This window comes from Dermochelys coriacea, chromosome 10 (assembly GCF_009764565.3).
Source record: "Dermochelys coriacea isolate rDerCor1 chromosome 10, rDerCor1.pri.v4, whole genome shotgun sequence".
NCBI classification, from domain to species: Eukaryota; Metazoa; Chordata; order Testudines; family Dermochelyidae; genus Dermochelys; species Dermochelys coriacea.
The window spans coordinates 35,021,360-35,033,940 of NC_050077.1; the positions used below are offsets into that span (position 1 = coordinate 35,021,360).

At 46.8% G+C, this 12,581-nt stretch overlaps 1 protein-coding gene across 2 annotated transcripts in view; it reads left to right on the forward strand.

Annotated features, from left to right (window-relative positions):
- DNAAF8 (dynein axonemal assembly factor 8) overlaps positions 1-12,581 on the forward strand; it is a 152,847-nt gene that overhangs the window by 84,651 nt on the left and 55,615 nt on the right. For both annotated transcript variants that reach the window (XM_043493524.1, XM_038420719.2), the window contains 3 exons: positions 4,045-4,189; positions 7,428-7,743; positions 9,920-10,026. In XM_043493524.1, the coding sequence (XP_043349459.1) occupies positions 4,045-4,189; positions 7,428-7,743; positions 9,920-10,026 (568 nt within the window). The remainder of the gene's footprint in view (positions 1-4,044; positions 4,190-7,427; positions 7,744-9,919; positions 10,027-12,581) is intronic.

A 12,581-nucleotide genomic window follows, 5' to 3' on the forward strand; every position in this document is an offset into this window, starting at 1 on the left:
GGAATGCCGATTCTGGGCCCAGGAAACAAGCACAGACTGGTGGGACCGCATAATGTTGCAGGTCTGGGATGATTTCCAGCGGCTGTGAAACTTTTGCATGCGTAAGGGCACTTTCATGGAACTTTGTGACTTGCTTTCCCCTGCCCTGAAGCGCAAGAATACCAAGATAAGAGCAGCCCCCACAGTTCACAAGTGAGTGGCGATAGCCCTGTGGAAGCTTACAACGCCAGACAGCTACCGGTCAGTCGGGAATCAATTTGGAGTGGGCAAATCTACTGTGGGGGCTGCTGTGATCCAAGTAGCCAGTTCAATCAGTGAGCTGTTGCTATCTAAGGTAGTGACTCTTGGAAATGTGCAGGTTATAGTGGATGGCTTTGCTGCAATGGGATTCCCTAACTGTGGTGGGGCGATAGATGGAACGCATATCCCTATCTTGGCACTGGAGCACCAAGGCAGCCAGTACGTAAACCGAAAGGGGTACTTTTCAATGGTGCTGCAAGCACTGGTGGATCACCTGGGATGTTTCACCGACGTCAACATGGGATGGCCGGGAAAGATACATGATGCTCGCATCTTCAGGAACTCTGGTCTGTATGAACAGCTGCTATTTTCCAGACCAGAAAATAACCGTTGGAGATGTTGAAATGCCTATAGTTATCTCTGGGGACCCAGCCTACCCTTTAATGCCATGGCTCATGGAGAGGGGAGAGGGATAGCTCAGTGGTTTGAGCATTGGCCTGCTAAACCCAGGGTTGTGAGTTCAATCCTTGAGGGGGCCATTTAGGAATCTGGGGCAAAAATTGGGGATTGGTCCTGCTTTGAACAGGGGTTGGACTAGATTATCTCCTGAAGTCCCTTCCAACCCTGATATTCTATGATTCGTACACAGGCACCCTGGACAGTAGTCAGGAGCTGTTCAACTATAGGCTGAGCAAGTGCAGAATGGTGGTAGAATGTGCATTTGGAAGTTTAAAAGCACGCTGGTGCGGTTTACTGACTCGGTTAGACCTCAGCGAAACCAATATTCCCATTGTTATTGCTGTGTGCTCCACAATATCTGTGAGAGTAAGGGGGAGTTGTTTATGGCAGGGTGGGAAGTTGAGGCAAATCGCCTGGCTGCTGATTATGCACAGCCAGACACCAGGGTGATTAGAAGAGCACAACAGGGTGAGCTGCGCATCAGAGAACCTTTGAAAACCAGTTTCATGGCTGACCAGGCTACGGTGTGACAGTTCTGATTGTTTCTCCTTGATGAAAACCCACCCCCTTGGTTCACTCTACTTCCTTGTAAGCCAACCGCCCTCCCCATCCCCCTTCGATCACCGCTTGCAGAGGCAATAAAGTCGTTGTTTCAAATTTATGCATTCTTTATTAATTCATCACATAAATAGGAGGATAACTGCCAAGTTAGCCTAGGAGGGGTGGGGGAGGAGGGAAGCACCGGGTGGGGTGGGGAAGGTGGGGAGGAGGGAAGGACAAGGCCACCCTGCACTTCAAAACTTATTGAATGCCAGCCTTCTGTTGCTTGGGCAGTCCTCTGGGGTGGAGTGGTTGGGTGCCCGGAGCCTCCCTGCCCCTGCGTTCTTGGGTGTCTGGGTGAGGAGGCTATGGAACTTGGGGAGGAGGACGGTTGATTACACAGGGGCTGCAATGGTGGTCTGTGCCTTTCCTGCAGCTCAACCATACGCCGGAGCATATCAGTTTGATCCTCCAGTAGCCTCAGCATTGCATCCTGCCTCCTCTCATCACGCTCGTGCCACTTCTCCTGTTGCTCCAGCCATCTATTCTCTTGCGCGTCCCTCCTGTCCTCGTGTTCGTTTTGTGTTTTCCTGGACTCTGCCATTATCTACCATTGTCTGCCTCCACGCATTCTGCTGGGCTCTTTCAGTGCTGGTGAACTGCATTTCATTGCGAGTGCATTTTTTTCACCTTCTTATCTGTGCTAGCCTCTGGGACAGAGATGCTAGTGACAGCATTGAAACATTTGCAGCTGTGGGAGGAAAAAAGGGAGTAAAATTGAAAAAGACACATTGGCCATTGAAAAGGAGGGGCTGATGTTTTCGGGTTAACGTGCAGCACAAATACAACTAACCTTCCCTCCCATACACACACACACAATTCTCTGGGATGATTGCTTCACCCTTCCCCACACTGTGTGGCTAACAGCAGGGATGATTTCTTTTCAGCCACAGGCAAACAGCCCAGCAGGAATGGTCACCTCGGAATGTCCCCTTAATAAAATTCCCCTATTTCAACCAGGTGACCATGAATGATATCACTCTCCTGAGGATAACACAGAGAGATAAAGAACGGATGTTGCTTGAATGCCAGCAAACACCGGGACCACATGCTGCCATGCTTTCTTATGTAATGATTCCAGACTACGTGCTACTGGCCTGTCATGGTAAAGTGTCCTACCATGGAGGATGCAATAAGGCTGCCCTCCCCAGAAACCTTTAGCAAAGGCTTTGGGAGTACCTCCAGGAACGCTTCATTGAGATGTCCCTGGAGGATTTCCGCTCCATCCTCAGACATGTTAACAGACTTTTCCCGAGGCTGTACTGGCCGCGAATGCATCCCAAGTCTTCAGGGCAAATTAATCATTAAACATGTTTGCTTTTAAACCGTGTATTATATTTACAAAGGTAGAATCATAGAATATCAGGGTTGGAAGGGACCTCAGGAGGTCATCTAGTCCAACCCCCTGCTTAAAGCAGGACCAATCCCCAATTTTTGCCCCAGATCCCTAAATGGCCCCCTCAAGGATTGAACTCACAACCCTGGGTTTAGTAGGCCAATGCTCAAACCAGGTACACTCACCAGAGGTGCCTTCTTTGCCTTCAAGGTCCGGGAGCCAGGGTTGGGAGGGTATTGGCTCCAGGGTGGTAAACAGTTCCTGGCTGTTGGGAAGAATGGTTTCTCTGGTTGCCTGGCGTGTGCGATCTTCAGCCTCCCCCTCCTCATCATCTTCCTTGTCCCCAAAATCCTCATCCCTGTTGCATGAGACTCCCTTGCAGGAGTCCCTGTACAGGTGTGGGGTAGTTGTAGAGGCATCCCCTAGAATTGCATGCAACTCATCATAGAAGCAGCATGTCTGGGGCTCTGACCCCAAGTGGGCATTTGCCTCTGTGATTTTTTGGTAGGCTTGCCTGAGCTTCTTAAGTTTCATGTGGCAGTGCTGTGGGTCCCTGTTATAGCCTCTGTCCTTCATGCCCTTGGAGATTTTTTCAAATATTTTGCCATTTCATCTTTTGGAACGGAGTTCTGATAGCACGGATTCATCTCCCCATACAGCGATCAGATCCAGTACCTCCTGTTTGGTCCATGCTGGAGCTCTTTTGCAATTCTGGGACTCCATGGTCACCTCTGCTGATAGATCTGCACGGTCACCTGTGCTGATCAATTTGCCGTGGTGGCCAAACAGGAAATGAAATTCAAAAGTTTGTGGGGCTTTTCCTGTCTACCTGGCCAGTGCATCCGAGTTGAGAGTGCTGTCCAAAGCGGCCACAAAGGAGCACTCTGGGATAGCTCCTGGAGGCCAATACCGTTGAATTGCGTCCACACTACCCCAAATTCGATCCGGCAATGTTGATTTCAGCACTGATCCCCTCATCAGGGAGGAGCACAGAAATCGATTTTAAGAGCCCATTAAGTCAACAAAAATGGCTTTGTTGTGTGGACGGGTGCAGGGTTAAATCAATCTAACGCTGCTAAATTCGACCTAAACTTATAGCGTAGACCAGGGCTGAGATAGGTTAATCAGGATGTCATTAACCAATTGTAATTGATAAGAATTATAAATATATATAAACCCCTAAATATTTCCCCATCATACTGTTTAAATATGAATATATAGTACTATAGTAAATTAAACAATGAATTCACAGTACTGTGGCTCTTTTGGGTAATGTTGGTCGCTAATTTGCCTGAACCACTGAGGTCTGAGTATCACTGCTCTAGAGAGAGAAATCTCACCATTGTTATTAAGAGCGTTTTAAGCTATTTGACCCATTCCTCCATTGCACTCTTTACCTGACTGTTCAGGTTGCTGTGGCATTGCTGTTTGAAACCCTGCTCCGAACTCCTTTGGCCATCCATCACATGTTACAGCTGATCCTCAGCTCTGGTTTGGATATCTGTGGGCTCCGCCTGCTCTATCCCGAGCACAGCGTGCTGCTCTCTAGCACAGGTAAGGCCTCATCTACATAAAAAAGTTGCACTGTAGCAGCTCACAGACCTGCACATTCTGCTGAAAAGGAAGAGGATTTCAAGGGGGATATAAGCATGACCACAATCAAGCCTTTCTCTTCTCCTTTGGAGTCAGATTTTACCCTGTCCCCTTCTATCTGTCCCCAGTGTAAATTTTTGGCAAGTTTTTGCCATTTCCTCTATTTTTACTCCCTGATACTCTTCATGTCACCACATTGCTTTTCTCTCTGGCTTTTATTTCTCTGTAGATGGCAGCCCCAACTTTTCTCTCTGAGGCTCAGGAAACTGCAAAATCTGGGGTTGCTGACCTGGCCTTTCTCCAACTGCTCTGTAGGGTGATCCACCATCTAGAATGTCATGGTTTGCCAAGTGGCTTCTGCCACATCTTTTAACTTCTGGGAGCACTGAAGAGAAAATGAGGCACCAACACTAAAGCCAAACATGAATGCCTGCAGTTAGACACTTGGGCCCAGATTCTGAAAGGTATTTAGGTGCTTAATTCTGATTGAATTCAATGGGAGGTTGGTGCATAAATACTTTTGAGGATCTGGCCCTAAATACATAGCATTAGGCACCCATGTTTGTAAATATCAGCCTTAGCTGCTCAGTGCCTCAGTTTCCCCATTAGTAAATCAGGCATAATAAAATTCACCTCCCAAGGAGTGTGCGAGGCTTAATTATATCTTAAGCTCTTCAAGATCCTAGAATGGAAGCCATCACATAACTGCAAAGTCCTGGGATTGTCTCTGTACGGGCTAGCTCTCCTAGAAGTCCTGTGTGTAACATCAGGTCACATATTCATACTCTGTTTCTCTTGGGGTGGGATATTGGCAGACTGAGAGGGAGAGAAACATGTTCTTTTCAGCTGGGTGGAAATTCAGTCTAGACCTGCTCAATCACGGAGAAAAATTCTGCAGTCTCCCTGCTGCCTTGTCACATCTGAAAACAGTGGGCCCATACTGGCTCATAATTGTGGTTGTTGTTTCAGTTGTTTCAGCAGTAGGTATGTGATATCTTGGTACAAGTGAATGGAGAGCTTTGTCAGTGAATAAGAAAGCCATAAAATCATCAGTCAACAACAGAAGATGAGCAGAGTTCTGCTTTCTGATCCGCGTAGCAGATCTGCCCCCAATACTTTGCTCTCTGTGCATGCTATGGGGGCGCTGTGTATGGAGGGAGGATATATTTGAGCTGAGATCCACAACAGGTCTGAAAACTGAACTTAGTTTGAACCTTGAAAAAAATACAAATATATTTCTGGTTTAAAATATTTTCAGCAACTTCCTTCTTTATTTACATGCTCTATAGTGCCTGAGGTCACGATTCCATTTCATCCGCATGAATTCATGTCATCAGTTCCTAAATCTCATGCTTCAGGATTTTAGCCAGTCTCCTGCAGGGGTCAGGAAGGAATTTTTTCCCCAAAATGTGTTCTGGGTTTGTTTTTATTTTTTTTCCTTCCTCAGCAGTGATGGCCATGGCTGGAGGTGGGACACTGGTCAGGGTGGCCAGTGCCCTGAGATGGTACTGAGAATTCTCTTTCTTAGATGCCTGGCTGGTGGGTCTTGTTCACATACTCAAGGTCAAACTGATTCTGAATTTCAGGTTGGAGAAGGAATTTTTTTCCCAGATCATATTGCAATGACTTTGGGGTTTTTTGCTTTCCTCTGCAGCATGGGGCACAAGTTGCTTGCTAAGTTCATCTGGGTATATCTCACCAACTCAATTCCCTGCCATTACAGGGGCTTTGGACACTGGTCCACCTTGATCACTCCTATTCTCTGCAAGTGGCACACAACAAATCCTGCATCTTGGCAGGGGGTTAGACTAGATGACCCTTGTGGTCCCTTCTAACCCTATGGTTCTGTGATTCTAATAGTTTAGTCTCCAGAGGGCTATAATACTTTAATCTAATCCAGTTCATTGGAGGCAAAACAGGGTAACTGGGTGAGATTTAGTAGCTGGTGACATGCAGGAGGTCAGACTAAATGATCTGGTGCTCCCTTCTAGCCTCATACATTGACTCTAGATGCATCTAAACCCCAGTGCTGAGGAGGAGGTATTCAGTCCCTCCTTGGCCAATGGCTGTAGTGGGTTCAGTGGAGAAGCAAAGTGGATTCCATTCCTGCCCTCCACCTAGCGATCTGCAGCCATGCAGGCTGTGAGCTTGGAGAAGGATTTGCCACAGAGTGCAGGAGAGAGGTCTCCAGTGGGTCCTCCTCTGTGGCAAGAAATAAGGGAACCCAGAGCAGAGAAAGAAAGAAGTGATGGTCAAGCATTTTTTTAAAACATCATTCCTTGTCATTCCTTCCCCACGCAGCACAGATCCTGACCAGGGAGAGTAAATAGTTTGCATGGAGTTTTGGCAAAGCTTTCATGTTTCCCAGTTGGGGTCCCCTCATTGGCTTTCCTATTGCTAAGGAAAGGACCAGGAAACAACCTTGTCCCCTGGCCCAAATTCTATCCCACACTTGAACCCCATCAAGCCTCTCTGAGCGAAGTGTGAACTTTGGGGCTCGATGGTTTTCATTGAGAGCCACTCACTCAGTCTTGCATATCTGTGCAGAATCTCCAGTGTGTGGTCATGCAGACTTAGCAGCATTAACTACTATGATGGTTTCCGTTGGGAAAATTATCAGGGCAGATCCCCAACTGGCGAAAATTGTCAGTGACTTAAATGGAGCTGTTACAATTTGCACTAGCTGAGGATCTGGCCCTCTGGGTTTGACAGGAGCCTACTGCTGCAGCAATACCCCCTGGCTCCCCAAACTGCATGGAGCCAGCCCTAATTAGGCATGTTTGTGTGGAGGGCTCAGCAGGAGTGGGGACCAGGCCAGAAGTGACCTCATCTCCTTCTGCTGTTTTAAGGTCATTTCTCGCTTCTCTCCTCCCGCCCTGAGCTGCCGACCAGTGGGAGAACCTGGGCTTTCGTGTGTTATTTGCAAGGCACCCGGACTCTGCCTAGGAATGGGAAGAGATTACAGCTCTGATCTCCCAGTGTAACCAGCAGTGCCAAAGCAAAAGCCTTCAGAGGTGGGCAGAGACCCAATGAGAAACAGCTGTTAGCCTGGCAAATGTGGAAGGGGAGCTAGAGACAGCACTGATAAACTGTCAGTCATCTAGGCTGAGTAATGAACTGAGAAGAGACCTTGAGTGGAATGAATGAGACTGGAAAAGGGTGATTCCATGCATTAGTCACACGTGTTTATCTTTCACAGACAAGCTGCCTTCTACTTACACTCCAGAGGCTGGCAAGGCACCACCTGTGCTGGCTTTAGGCTTGAGAGGGCCAAAAGCACGGAACGCCTTGCAAGATATCATAGGGCCCTCGGATCCACAGCTAGCCAGCATGACAGACTGCGGCTCCATCAATGCCATCTACTGCAGGAGCCAAGCCGAGCCCCTCGCCTACCTGCCCCACACAGACAGCCGCGTGCACAGGGAGCTGTGCCTCTCATTCGGAGGAAGAGCATGCTGCGATGAGGTGCTTCATGTTGGTGCCCAGAATCCTGCCTGCAAATATAACAAATCAAGGTGACAATCCCGTACTGCCCATTTCTGAGATCCTGCAATTCTAGTGGAGGTGGGGTGAGGAGTGTGGGGTGCAGGACTTGGACCACTGAAGAGTCCCCAGGGGGGTTAGCTAGTTTTGTGAGTCTTTTCATGGCAGTCCTCAGCAGAGGGGCCCAGCGAGAGGCAGTGCTGGACAGAGGAGTGTGACTTTAAAAGGACAGAGCCACTCCAAAAGGGATTCAACCTTAGATGCAATGTACCTATCCTGATGGTGTAGCAACAGTTTGCCACATTGCACTGGGATTACACAGGTTCAGTAGAGATGTCAAGACTCCAAGTTCCTTGGGCAGTTCAAATCAAGTGTTTGCTTGAACATGAGGGTGTTCTTTAAACACCCTCTCCTGCTCAGTTTGTGTATAACACTGATGTTAGCTTGAAATCTGTTACCTAGCAGAGTAGAGTTGCTGAAAGGGAAGGTAATTTGGCAGGGTAGCTTGGAACAGAAAAAGGATAATGGGTCCTGCTCTGCTTCCTGAGGAACCTGCTCTCCAGCCCTCCACAAAATAATATCTGCTGCTGCAGGGAGGAGGAGAGAATGTTGAGCTTGCAGCCATTGCACCCTTCCTGAGCAGTCTGCATGCAGTGATCTCTGCAGCTTTGCTCTTGATGAGGATGGATACAGTTTCCCAGCCTGAAATGTCCACTTCCCTCCCTGTCCTGCAGATTCCCTGACAAAGTCTCAGACACAAACAGCCAGAGGTGGGGAAGCAGTTTCAATCCTGTGTGTTTAAACGGCAGGACATGCTGGGTACATCATGACCATGAGTCAGTCCCATAGAACAGCGTCACAAAGAATGGTCCTGGGGTGGGGAGCAGAGCACATCCCCTATCTACACAATGGCCTCTTGGAGCCACATCCCTCTGATTGTTCTTTGGGGAGTGGGACACAGAGCAGGCAGCCACCAACAGAGCGAGCAGCTAGGATGTGAAACTCACCTATTCTTCAGATGCTTTCCTGGGTTTCTCCATACAAGGGGTGAGTTGGCTCCTTTTAATGTTACCCTGCTGAACTACACTGTGCTGAGGTTCACCTGATTCCAGAAGTCCCATGTAAGCCCAGAAAGATCCCTTCTGAAGCTGTGAAAGTAGAGCTATTGCTGTAGCACCAGGATGGAGACTAGACAGCACATGGGCCTAGTGCAGCCTCTTTGCATTGAGGCAAATCGCAGCCACTCAGAGTTAATTCCCTTTCTCATTGCGGGTTCTTTCCTCCCGTAATGTTATTTGGCAGAGTTTATCTCTGCATGATCTTTAACACTGAATTGAATTAATGTTGTTTGGCTTTAAAACTTTAAAAAATTCCCTTTACAAAGTTTTTTTTTAATTAGGGGTCCTTCGCCCCCTTACCAAGAGGAAACCCTGTTACTTTAGTGTAACATAGCGAAACAATGCTAAAAGTTTGGTCCAATAGGAGGGCTTAGCTGGGAAGAGTATAAATTCCATCTCCAAGCTCAGTTCCTCAGGAAAACCAACATCTCTTACTGTCATCCTCCTGTGGATTCAAGACATCTCAAGAGAAGGGGGTAAGCAGGCAGGTTTGCAGTAGCAGTCTGTGCTTTGCAGGCCTGGCCACGTGATTCCCAGATTACAGTTTGCATTTTTGTCAGTCCCTTGGCCTTTGAAACCACAATTTGGGTTCATCCTGCCGTAATTTGTTCCCTTTTGGAATGAAGGAATATTGGATATTTCACTGCCCTTGGGCATCACTGCCAGGCCCAGTTTATAATAGCTTTGAAAGCGCTTCTCCCCAGTTACAGTCTGATTAAATATTCACCAATGAGTAGCAGATTTAAAATATCACAGGATGGGAAGAACATTTGAGATATGGCCCAACATTTCTCAGTTCCTAAATTTTCTTGCCAAGCTGACCACATTGCATTAGCCACTTTTAATTGAACAGAGAGAGATGGAGAGAGAAGCTGCAATGTAGAAAAACATCCAGTCTGCGTACAAACCCAAGATGCCTTAAGGTGGCCCATGCTCTGATGTCACAGACAGGGGATTGAAGTGGCACTTCCAGTAAAGCAGTTTTACAAAAGCAGCCTCCATCTCCTTGGGGTTAGTGGGCAAAGCTGATAAGTGCCAATGTCTGGGTTTAATCTTAACAGCTCTCAATATTTCTGTTGTTTTTCCTTAGACCTCAAAGTCCTTCATCTAATAGAGTAAATGCTGACCAAGAGAGAGCTGATCTCCAGGACATGGCACTGTCCAGACCTCCAGCATCACTGGTCTCGACCACAAAAGGTCATTTCTAAAGAGCAAACCAAGTGTTTCACACTTGTTCCAGTCTCCTTCACTATAGAAGGTGTTATTGGTTATCTTACTCCTATCCCACATGTTCATGTGGTCCTGCTCCCATTGCACTACTCAATGCTAGGTCCTGGCCCGGGGGACAAGAGTCAGGAATTAGTTTGTGGAACATGTCGTGCTTCTTGCCCAATGTGAAGCAACAGTAGAATGTCATGGCCCTCCCTGTCTGCTTCATGTGAGTAGCTATTAGACGCTGTTGTAGGGATATTGATCTCAAAGCCTAAAGAGTTAAAGTGTTTATAAACTCTTCCACTGTCCAACATTAAACAATGATAGGAAGGTTCAGGTTATTTTAAACAGAGGCCTTGGTTTTACTTGGTTACATGGCAAACACCCAAAAGTGTTCATTCATATTAAAAAAGTATTGATTTATTAGAAGGAACAAGATATCAAAACAGGCATTTAGATTGGAACTGTGGTTGAATGATTATGCAAAACAAACTTAGTCAAAACCTTTAAATCCTTTCTCCTTTTTAAGGCAAAATATCAGAGTCTCTTATTTTCAGAACAGCCTTTCTTTGATGAAAACAAGAGGGTTTTTTTTACTCTCAGTCCTGATGTGACCAAGTCATTTACTTTTCCTGTTCTTAACAAGCAAACAGACCCAAGGGTGGAGAAGAGACAGAATAGAAAAGATGGGTGAGATATAGCTCTTGTTGCTGTTTTTGGAACACTGGACTGCTGGTTAGTTACAAGTGGATGCTTTTGGCTGGCAAGTCAACCACAACACCTGCTGCTTAGATCCTGGTTTACGATCTGGTCAGTGACGTCATCTAATTGGATCTTTTCTTCTTAGACAAGGCAGGATTGGATGAATACAGCATGGTTAACTTCAGGATTTGATGAAAAGCCAAGAGAGTGAGAGAACGGATAGAAAGAAAGAAAGGGGGAGGGGAGCAGAAAATAGCATAAGGGAATGGAAAACAATGCAGGATCTTACGTGCTTGAAAACCAAGTTCCTTGAACAAGTTTACGGCCAGCCAGCCTTCCTCTCAGGAAGAAAATCCTTTAGATGAGCTGAGATGAATTAAAGTGCTGGCATTTTTGGGGATGAGCTGGGATGCAAAGTGGGATGGTATATGTAAGGGAGAGCTGACATGAACTGATCTGAACATGTCTTCTTCAAAATCTCTTTTTAAAAACTCCACAAAGGGGGAAAGTAGGCATCATAATTCATCCCCCTCATTATTTTATCCACCAATTAAGCCTAATATCCATTACACCAATTTTGATCTATTAACTTCTGGTTTCATGTCTTCTATTTTTACAAAGCATAATTTCAACAGTCCTTGGATTATATCAACATGGACTTTTTGGTTTAGCCTAATCCAGCTTCTTTGTCTGGTTCTCTTGCACTTGTTACAACATTCAGGGTTGTAAACAACTTGATCTATTTTTCATGGTTGATGTAATATCTTATGAATTTTCACATACTTTTTACATTTGAGCTCACAGGGATACACTTTGTAAGTCCAATTGTCACAACAGGCTTCCTAGACCATGCCTGAGGAAATCTAAAACAGGAAACCCTTTATTCTTGGGACCTACTTAGTGAAGGAACAATTCTATGGGAGTTAATAGTGTCCTTGAATTGCATATCTACCTAGTGTGACAGAGCAAGGCCAGATGGCTATAGAAAAGTAGTGGGAGATAGATATATTAGCTCCAGGCTAAACAAATCCCTGGTACCAGGATAAGTGAAATGGCAGCTGCTCCAGGTCAGTTAAGACAACTGGGGCCAATTAAGAACTTTCCAGAAGGCAGGAAGAAGGCTAGGTTGATTGGGACACCTGAAGCCAATCAGGGGCTGGCTGAAACTAGTTAAAAGCCTCCCAGTTAGTCAGGTGGGCGTGCATGTCAGGAGCTGTGGGAGGAAGTTGCGCTGTTGGAGAGACTGAGTAGTACACACCATATCAGACACAAGGAAGGAGTCCCTGAGGTAAGGGTGAAGTGGAGCTTGAGGAAGTGAGGGCTGCTGTGAGGGAAGTAGCCCAAGGAATTGTACATGTCATGTTTCTAAAAGGTCAGCTACCATAGCTGATACTATTAGGGTCCCTGGGCTGGAGCCCGGAGTAGAGGGTGGGCCTGGGCTCCCCCCCCCCTCCACCTTTGCCCCCTGATTAATCACTGAGACTGGGAGACAACAGAGACTGTGCAAGGAAGGATAACTTCTCCTCACCTCCCTTGCTGGCTTATGATGAAAATGGCTCAGTAGACTGTGACCCTTGTCTCTTGAGAGAGAAGGGTTACATGGAGGGTCACAGTGAGCCTCTGAGGCTAATGAAATCCGCCAGGAAATGTGGGACCCACAGAGGCAAGGACAGAGCTTTGTCACACTAGCTACAGACCATCTGCCTGTCCTCTTCACAGCGTGGGATGTAATCACATAGGTAGTGCATTTAAATAGTTAAAACAATCCCTCATGCATGTTCCTGGCCTTTCTAGGGCCAGGACTAGGTGGTCAACCAGTCATCTGGAAAGATGCACAG